The sequence below is a fragment of the Aquarana catesbeiana genome, linkage group LG09 (assembly GCF_042186555.1).
Source record: "Aquarana catesbeiana isolate 2022-GZ linkage group LG09, ASM4218655v1, whole genome shotgun sequence".
NCBI classification, from domain to species: Eukaryota; Metazoa; Chordata; class Amphibia; order Anura; family Ranidae; genus Aquarana; species Aquarana catesbeiana.
In genome coordinates, this window is record NC_133332.1 from 231,553,047 (window position 1) to 231,563,497 (window position 10,451).

General features: G+C 43.0%; 1 protein-coding gene across 2 annotated transcripts in view; it reads right to left on the reverse strand.

Moving 5' to 3' along the window:
* Window positions 1-1,191, reverse strand: part of LOC141108367 (dual specificity testis-specific protein kinase 2-like) — a 120,478-nt gene extending 119,287 nt beyond the window's left edge. The window contains exon 1 of one of the 2 annotated variants that reach the window (XM_073599926.1): window positions 1,045-1,191. In XM_073599926.1, coding sequence (XP_073456027.1) covers window position 1,045 — 1 coding nt within the window. In that variant the 5' untranslated portion in view covers window positions 1,046-1,191. Of the gene's footprint in view, window positions 1-1,034 lie in introns of both variants that reach the window. The other variant, XM_073599927.1, reaches the window with a different exon arrangement.
* Window positions 1,192-10,451: the final 9,260 nt, after the last annotated feature.

Here is a 10,451-nt window from a genome sequence, read left to right on the forward strand (position 1 = left end):
CGCCATCCAATTCCAGAGTTCGCACTGCGATCTGCGAATCGATCTGGGGGTGTCATTAACTTTATATTGACACCCACAGCAGAGCGCAGGGTGACCTGCCTGAGATTCTGATGTGGTACGGGAACCCGAACAGGAATCATTGCGATGTGGGAACCAGCGAGATTCGAGTGACGGTTCTCGCATTGCATGTCACTCACAGACAGTTCGCACTGCTCTTTGCGAACCGCTGCGTGTGTCAATAAAAAATTAATGACACCCCCAGATCGATTCACATACCACAGTGCAAACTGTGAATTCGGACAGGAAACGTGAACACCCATGCGATCCGATTCTGGTGTGGACAAAAAAAAAAAAAAAAAGGGTCCTGCACGAGTTTGATCCGAATGCGATGCAAATTTGCATCGCACAGACATCGAAAGTGATCTGCACAGCAATGCCGTGCGATGTCTGCGATTGCAGAAGTGTGAACCGGCACTCAGTGTGAACCCATCAAGGAAACATTTGAAGATTTCTGGTCCAAGCATGTTGCCGGAATAAAGGCGAGATCAGCGTCTGCTCCAATCAGATGTCGGCGTTGTAGCGGACTCGCTGTGTAGAATTACATTGAGCACGTTGTCCAATTAGCGATGTAAATATTTAATTAGCGCCCCATGTTTAATATTAAACTACCACACACAGGAGGATCTCATTACACCCAGTCCGGCGCCACCGCCAATCGTTTAGAACCATTTCATGTCGCGCCATGGCGAGCGATCGAGTGCGTCACTGCGCGTTAGGACAGCGCAGACCAATAAATTGTATAAAGTTTGTAAATAAAAAGCGTCACCTAAAACGCTGAATTTTAGCCAGGCCAATCAGAGACCAGCGATGAGCTGTAACTAGGGGTTACCTCCAAACCTGACACAAAGTAACAATGTGCACACAGTGCTCCTTCCTCCAGCTGATCACATACAATCAGGCTGCAATGTGACACTATCAGAGCTCATCACACTACACCATACCCCAACACAAGACACAGAGCAGGGACCCCCCACCTTTACTCACTGGACCCGATCAGATCGCTCCTAGTACCGGCAGATCGCAGACAGACTTGTAGCTCTGATCATCGCTCCGCACACTGATCGCACCTGACACTCTCCGCTACTGTCACATCTCAGCCAGTCTAGCGCCTCTAGTGGCCGAACGGGGTAATCACAGCGCTGCCTGCGCGCTGCCCTCTGGGTAATGTAGTTCTCTAGGCGGAGGCGCACTTGTGCTTGGTGTGGAAACTTTTCTGGTGTCATCATAGGCAGAATACAGTGGGGGGGGGAGGGAGGATTTATCAAAACTGGAGCAGCTGTGCATGGCAACCAATCAGCTTGTAGCTTACATATTCAAAGAATTAGTGCTCATGCACACAGCACTTTTTTTTTTTTTTTTTTACCCCTGGACACCTTTGTTCCAGGAAAAACGCATTTGGCGCTAATGCATTCTATTGGCCAGAAAATGTATTTATTCTGCCTGTTAACCACTTGAAGGCCAGGCATTTTGTGGCACTTGTTTATACGTTTATATCAGTATTTTTAGCTAGAAAATTACTTATAACCAGTAGCGAATGGTGATCCATCGCTCGCCGATCGATCGGCACTTATCCCAACCAGGTTGTGGCTGCGGCTTCCCTCCTCCATATCCCTGCTTCTCCTCTCGGGCCAATCGGGTCCTCGGACTCCTGGCCAAGGGGGTCTTAGGACTACCGGGCCAATCGGGTTTCAGGACCCGTTTCCTGATTGGCCAGGAGGAGAAACAAGAAGACATTAGCAAATTTTATTCGCTATTGTCACACAACTGGGCGGGCTCAGGGTGCAGTGCTCTGCGCCCCGAGCCCACTCTTCTTTGAAGCCTATTAGAGCCTCAGTCTCTAATCACATGCTTAAAAAAAAAAAAAAAAACCCACTGGAATCCATTCATCCAGCCCCCTTTTAGTGCCATTTAGATTAAGGGGCCGGGCAAATGGATGGGGGCCTGCGTCCCTAATGGCCAGGCCGCCACTGCTTATAACCCCCAAACATTTTATATATAAATTATATATATATATTAGCAGAATAGAATGGTGATCATTGCAATCTTTTATGTCACACGGTATTTGCGCAGCGGTTTTTCAAATGCAATTTTTGGGGAAAAAATACACTTTAAAGCGTTTTTTTTTGTGTGTGTGTTTTGACGCATGATGATAGCAGCAAAATCATACTGTGCTTGGGGTGCCAAAATAAATAATGGCAGCATAACAATGTTCAGCGTTTTGCTGCAATTCTGGAATCGCAGGCAGAATCGTGCAATTTTGCCCGTGATTCCAAAAAGCTTAGGGGTGAACGAGGCCGAATTGTAGCACCCTCCTGACAGAACTGCATATCATTTTTCTTTTTTTTTTTAAATCCTATTTTAAGGCTTCCCTCCCTCTACTACCATATTTCTTGTCCAGGCAAGAATGATGTTGTTGGTACTGCCAACTCTCCGCCAGTTTAGATATGAACATCATATATCCCAGAAGTCTTCAGGCACCTCTGAGTGTTTTGGATGTGCATGCGCCACTAATCCTACGCACGCGCCACTAATCCTACGCACCTGCCATTAATCCTACGCACCTGCCACTAATCTTACGCACCTGCCACTAATCCTACGCTGGCACCTCTAATCTTACGCACGCGCCACTAATCCTACACATGCGCCACTAATCCTACGCACGCGCCACTAATCCTACGCCGGTGCCACTAATCCTACACATGCGCCACTAATCATACGCATGCGCACCCAGCCCTCTACAGTATTATTTACGTGCTGACAATACCGTACCAGAGGCGGTTAATTCTGTACATGTGCAGCTGCAGAATTGTATTACTTACACATTGCCGATGCCATGGAATTATGTAAATGATAAGATTTCCCAGCTAGGATGCTGAGTGCGCAGTCACGGGATCTTCCACTTCATCATCATGGCCAATAATACCAAGAAGTATTGGGACAGATCATTTGCCGCCCTTATTGCAAATGGCTTCCAGGATTTGTCAGAGGAATATAAAAGTTCAAAAATATCCACAAAAAACAATAACCTGCATTTACCAATAAATATCTATTTTTACATTGACATTTTATAACATTTGTAATGGTCTCTCTATTTCAATTTTCACGACTCTGGTGAAGTTCCCCCTTGATATGTACACCTGAGTGGGATCGGTAACTCTTCAACAATACTATGCGGTGGCTTGATGAGCGATGGCGTTGTCACCCGGCTTTGGTACATAAATATTGCCCCTTGTAATGTGAGCTGCGGAAGGTGGCGGGAACCAGATCAATACTATAATAGAGAGCTTCCTCCATAATAAAACTCAGCTTTCCTGCTAATCAATAACCTTAACAGTCACATCAGATCCACTTACACAATGCCCATAAGAGAATTGTACACTGTCCAGCTGCATAACAGCCAAAAAAAAATCGCCAACAAATTGGCATTCTGGGTAATATGGTAATCTCCAATGTGAAATAATAATAAACACTAAAAGGATAGAAAACTGCGTGGCATGCGTCTCGTCCACTGCTCTCTTTTATGTCATTTGAGTGATTGTTCCAATTCTGCAGAATGACAGCAAAGGGACATCAACCCTGCCCACCGTCTCCTGGACGTCACTTGTGTCCCTATTAGCGGATAGATTAAAGGGAACCTGGCCCCGTGGATAATCCCAGGACCCGATCCCCCAAGGATTACACTCTTTTCATGCTGCCAGCCCAGAACAGTATGCAGATTTCACAAAGCTCCCTTATTACTCTATTACTCTCACAAATGACTAAGAGCAGCTGAGTGGGAGACTAGAAGCTGAATATTATATGAAGTCTTATCCAGAACACTGTCTGTGCGGGGGAATAATTACTGTATGATGAGCCAGAGATAGATGAATGGATAGATTAATCATTAGATAGATAGATAGATAGATAGATAGATAGATAGATAGATAGATAGATAGATAGATAGATAGATAGATAGATAGATAGATAGAGTAGACGCTCTGTAGATAGATAGCTAGAGATAGATGCATTGATCAATAAATACATTGGAATCAATGGGCACTGCTGCCGAAGCGCCCACAAAGCGCTTTGGCAGCAGCGCTTTGCAGGTGCTTTTAACCTTTTATTTGGCCACTTCAAAGTTGTAGGCATTTTCTGTCAATTAAATTATGTAAATCCTCAAACAATCCATGTTAATTCCAGGCTGTGAGGCAACAAAACATAAAAACTGCAAAGGGGGTGAATAATTTCCAAAAGGGGGTGAATACTTTTTCCCCTAATGTACTAGTATCTTGAGGACCGAATTTATATATATATATATTGGGGACGGAAAGTATTCAGACCCCCTTAAATTTTTCACTCTTTGTTATATTGCAGCCATTTGCTAAAACCATTTAAGTTCATTTTTTGTCCTCATTAATGTACACACAGCACCCCATATTGACAGAAAAACACAGAATTGTTGACATTTTTGCAGATTTATTAAAAAAGAAAAACTGAAATATCACATGCTCCTAAGTATTCAGACCCTTTGCTGTGACACTCATATATTTAACTCAGGTGCTGTCCATTTCTTCTGATCATCCTTGAGATGGTTCTACACCTTCGTTTGAGTCCAGCTGTGTTTGGTTATACTGATTGGACTTGATTAGGAAAGCCACACACCTGTCTATATAAGACCTTACAGCTCACAGTGCATGTCAGAGCAAATGAGAATCATGAGGTTCTGTGTTTTTCTGTCAATATGGGGTGCTGTGTGTACATTAATGAGGAAAAAAATGAACACCTAAATGATTTTAGCAAATGGCTGCAATATAACAAAATAACAAAGAGTGAAAAATTTAAGGGGGTCTGAATACTTTCTGCCCCCACTGTATAAATATATATATATATATATATATATATATATATGTATATTTTTTAGGGGAGTATATGGCTCCCCATTGCAATGGCCATTTTTTCATTTAAAGTAGAACTATAGACAAACATTTTTTGGATAGAGCAAGAGAGGGTTATAACCCCTGTCAGTTTTTCTTTTGCCATCTGTGTCCCATTGAGGAGATTTCCCTTCACTTCCTGTCCCATAGCCAAACAGGAAGTGAGAGGAAATCCCTGCAAGTTAAAGCAATTCCTTAGGGACTCCCAGGTCACCAGAACTGGTGTCCCCATTGGAGGATTTCCCCTCTATTACTTTTTTGGGGACGAGCCAAAATTTGTGATTTTCTTTTAGTTTCACTTTTAATGATAATGGTAAACAGGACAATTAGAGAGGAGGAACCTCCCTAACGGTGACACAGACAGCAATAAAAACCGACAGGGGTTCTAATCCCTCTCCACTCCACATTACTAAAAAAAGAAGATTTGCCTTTAGTTCTACTTTCACCTGGAGTGTAGCTGTAATAAGGCAGCAGAGAGGGATATAAAGAGACACATAGTCTATGAGGATGTCAGGCACTATGCAGCTCTCATTGAAGGACAGGTACATCGTCCATCCCCGGCAGCAAGGTCACGTTATGTACAGAATGTATGTTGGAATGTTGTCGTCACGCGGATGGAGTATGACCGCAGATTGTAGCACACAATGGTGTTGTATTGATTTTCCAGCTGGGCAGAAAAACAAAAATCACCCACAGCCTGTCCACATTCCTGACATAGCTGAGTATGGATCATACAGAAAGCATGTCAACACTGCTGACACCGCGCATGCATGCCGATCAGATACTGTCTGTACTGTCACTGTACCTCTATTTATCAGGGAAGCTTTTATCAAAACATAGTAACGCTAAGGTTGCATTCACACCTGAGGATTTTTCCCAGCAGTTTTTGCATGTTTTTATGCGCGATTTTGGCTCATTTTTTTGCACAACTTGCATGTTTTTATACAGTGTTTTTGAGCTTTGGCATTTTTTTATTAGCCAGTAGAGAAAACTATTATCTGTTGCATCATTTGTTGTTAGGTATTTCAGCTTTTTTAGCTTTCGATTAGCTTTTATTATTTTTTTAATTATTATTATTCATTTATTATAATTTTTTTTCATTACGGTAAGGGGTTAGAGTTAAGGTTATGTTGGAGCTAGGATTAGGAGTTGGGGTTAGGGTTAGAGATTAGGGTTATTTATTATTTATTTAAATTTTTTGTTAGTGTTAGGGTGTTAACACTACTACTACTACTACTACTACTACTACTACTACTACTACTACTACTACTGATACTACTATGACTACTACTACTAATAATAATAATAATAATAAATGAATAAATAAATGTAAAATAAATACACAAATAAATAAATAAAAATAATCATAAATAAATAATAAATTCAATAAAATGTAATACTAAGTAATAATAAATAAATATTTAACCCCTAACCATTAAAAAATGTATTATAATAATAAATAACTAAACACCCTAACCATAATACAAGTTAAATAAATTATTATTATTATAATTAATATTATTATTATTATTATTAATAGTATTTTTTTTTGTTGGGGTTTGGGTGTTTATTATTATTAATAATAATAATTTATTTATTTAATATCTGTTTAAGGTTAGGGGTTATTTATTATTTATAATTTATTTATGTATTATTACATAATATGAATTTTTTAAATTTATTTATGATGATTTTTAGTTATTTGTGCATTTATTTATTTACATATTATTACTATTTTATTTTTTGCATTTTTTCATTTAAGCAGAAAATCGCGCAAAGACACGCGAGAAAACACGCAAATGCACACAAAAATGCACAAATGGCGTGTTTCTACTAATAGTTTGGTTCGCATCAGAACATCTCGAACAGGCAAAAAGTTCTAGTGAACATGCAAACTCTATTAATGTCTATTGGACACGAACATGAAAAATCAAAAGTCCTCATTTTAAAGGCTTATATGCAAGTTATTGCCATAAAAAGTGTTTGGGGACCCAGGTACTGCCCCAGGGGACATTTATTAATGCAAAAAAAAGTTTTTAAAATTATTGTTTTTAAAGGAGCAGTGATTTTAATGATGCTTAAAGAGAAACAATAAAAATGAAATTGTCCTTTAAATATTGTGCCTGGGGGGTCCCCTTAGTCTGGCTGTAAAGTGGTGCATCTGTGCGATGTATAGAACATGCCGCAGCAATAATGACATTTCTTAAGGAAAAAATATTATTTAAACTTGCTTGTGGCTGTAATGTATTGCCGGCTCCCAGCACTCCCAGGTTTAAAAAAAATGTTGTGGAGTCCATCCCCCCCTTTGGGTCTGGTATGGATTTTAAGGGGAACCCCATACCAAAAAACAAAAACAAAATGGAGTGGGGCCCCCCAAAAATCCATACCAGACCCTTATCCGAGCATGCAGCCTGGCAGGTCAGGAAAATGGGGGGACGAGCGAGCGCCACCCCCCCTTCTGAACCATACCAGGCTACATGCTCTCAACATGGGGGGGTGGGTGCTTTGGGGCAGGGGGGCTCTGCGCTCCCCCACCCCACAAGGGCCTCTTCCCGACAACCCTGGGCTGTGGTTGTTGGGGCCTGCAGACGGGGGGCTTATTGGAATCTGGAAGATTCCCAGATCCTGCCCCCCCCCATGTGAATGGGTATCGGGTACATTCTACCCCTACCCATTCACCAAAAAAGTGTCAAAAAGTAAAACCACAAGAGACAATTTTTAACAAATCCTTTAATAAAAAAAAGTTTCCCGCGATGTAAATCCACAGTCAATCACACTGCCTGACAGACCTGAAAAATAGCATAGATGAAAAAGCTCTGCCTCCACGGTAGGCCTCCCGCCGACTGCTCTCTCTTCGCTTTTATATACTCTGCACTGCACTATATACTCTGCACTCCTTGGTGTTACCCTGTTTCCCCGAAAATAAGACCTTGCGTGATTGTCGGTGATGGCTGCAATATAAGCCCTACCCCCCAAATAAGCCCTAGTTAGGCCCCTTTCACACTGGGGCGGTGGGGGCGTCGGCGGTAAAACAGTCGTTTTTGCGGCTGTATTCGGCCGCTAGCGGTGTGGTTTAAACCCCCGCTGGCGGCCAAAAAAGGTTAAAACCAATCTTACAGCACGGCTATAGCCGCGGTATAGCCGCGCTGTCCCATTGATTTCAATGGGCAGGAGCGGTTTAGAAGTGGTGAACACACCGCTCCTTCACCGCTCCAAAGATGCGGCTCGCAGGACTTTTTTTACCGTCCTGCCAGCGCACCGATTCAGTGTGAAAGCTCTCGGGCTTTCACACTGAACAAACAGCGGAGGCTGTTTAGGGGCGGTTTGCAGGCGGTATTTTTAGCGCAATAACGCCTGCAAACCGCCCCAGTGTGAAAGGGGCCTTAAAGTCCTTGTAGGTCTTATTTTCAGGGTAGGGCTTATTTTCGGGGAAACAGGGTAGGGTTTATTTGGGGGGTAGGGCTTATATTGCAGCCATCACTGACAATCACGCTAGGTCTTATTTTCGGGGGAAACAGGGTATATACTCTGCACTGCACTGTATTATATACTCTGCACTGCACTGTGTTATATACTTTGCACTGCACTATATACTCTGCACTGTGTTATTTACACTGACTGCACCATATACTCTGCACTGCGTTATATACTCTGTACTGTGTTATATACACTACACTGACTGCACTATATACTCTGCACTGTGTTATATACTCTGTACTGTGTTATATACACTACACTCACTGCACTATATACTCTGCACTGTGTTATATACTCTGTACTGTGTTATATACACTACACTCACTGCACTATATACTCTGCACTGCGATATATACTCTGTACTGCGTTATATACACTACACTGACTGCACTATATACTCTGCACTGTGTTATATACACTACACTGACTGCATTATATACTGGCTACTATAGGCACTGTACACATAACTGCCTTGTTAAGTAAATACATACAGACTGCAAAGTTGAGAGGTGCGCTATGCTAGGTGCCTGGGTGGGAGTGACACCTTCTTTCTGGGTTCGCACGGATCCCATCCCTAAGGCTCCACCCACACCTTTGTAAACGCATGCAAAGTTGTGTGTTTTTGCATGCATTTATAAAACAACCTAAAACCATATCACGTTTGCTGTGCTATTTATTGTTAATGGCATCCCAAACACCGCAAGCTAACATGCGCTTGTCTGCATGCAAAAATGTGCAAACACTGTAAAATGAGTGGTAATAAAAATAAAAAAAACACCCAAAACTGAATGCGGCAAAAGCTTCTGCGCCTACCATCCCTGTACACTGTCGGCCTGTGCACACTTACATACTCAGACTTGTCTCGGTCTCTGACGGTCTCCCCGATCTCTCAGTTCTCAATTCTGCCTGGTAGGCCTGGCTGTCCCCCCCCGAGCCCGTGCTGGCGCTGCCAGTCTCTTCTTTCTCCTCCTAGCTGTCAGAGGACGCGTGTTTCCTCCGCCGCCTCCTGTCCGCCATATTGGTGAGAAGAGAATCCATGGAGCTGCGCTGGAAACTACACTTTCCGGCATGCAGCGTGGCACATGGAGCCCTCCGTATAGTTGACTGGGGGAAGCCATCCCCTACCCAAACACGCACCATCAGCTTATTTCCACTCGCCAAATGTGAACAGGCGAGTGGAAATTTTGAGGGCTGGTTAAGGGCTAAAAGTGGCTAAATCTGGCCACTTTTGGCCAGGTAAGCTGGAGATTTTCATGTCCATGAACCTGCAAGTCGGTCACTTTGTGGGAGAATAGTTGATAATTCAGGTTTGAAAACCTGCAATGATTGCTATTGTTCTCTCTGAGATATGCAACTCCAGCAATGTCGACCTGTTCCACTCTACACTTACTTCCTCTCAATTCACATGAAGGAAACCTGCACAAACTCCATGCATATAGTGTCCTGGCTGGGATTTGAACAAGGACCCCAATGCAGAGGTGCCTTGCACTAAGCTACTGTGTGGCCCATAGCTGCAGTGTGCACTGGATACATATAGCCATGAATCTACCAATTTCACTTGTCTGCAGTTATGGCTCCAAAAGAAGATGTCCATACTTAGGGTTGCCACCTGTCCAGGATTCCCCCCGGACAGTTCAGGTTTGGAATCATACGTCCAGGTTTCAGACTGCCTGAAACCCGGACACATTATTCAGACCGGACTATGGCTTCCAGATACATCTGGATGAGAGGTGCTGACTGCCAAGAGGGGAGTGAGCTCACCATCCATCCCTGTCTGTCACTGAAGTCTCCCCCCTTCTCTCTCCTGCCCTTACATTAGAGTTCCCCTTTACACCAGAGGCCACAGTATTCCCCCTTACATCAGAGTCCTCTCCGTACATCAGAGTTTTCAGTGTTCCCCATTAAATCCGGGTTCCCAGAGCATCGTTAGAGTCCCCATTGTTCTCCCTTACATCAGAGTCTGCAGAGTCCCCCCTTACAATGAAAGGGAACTCTGTGAGT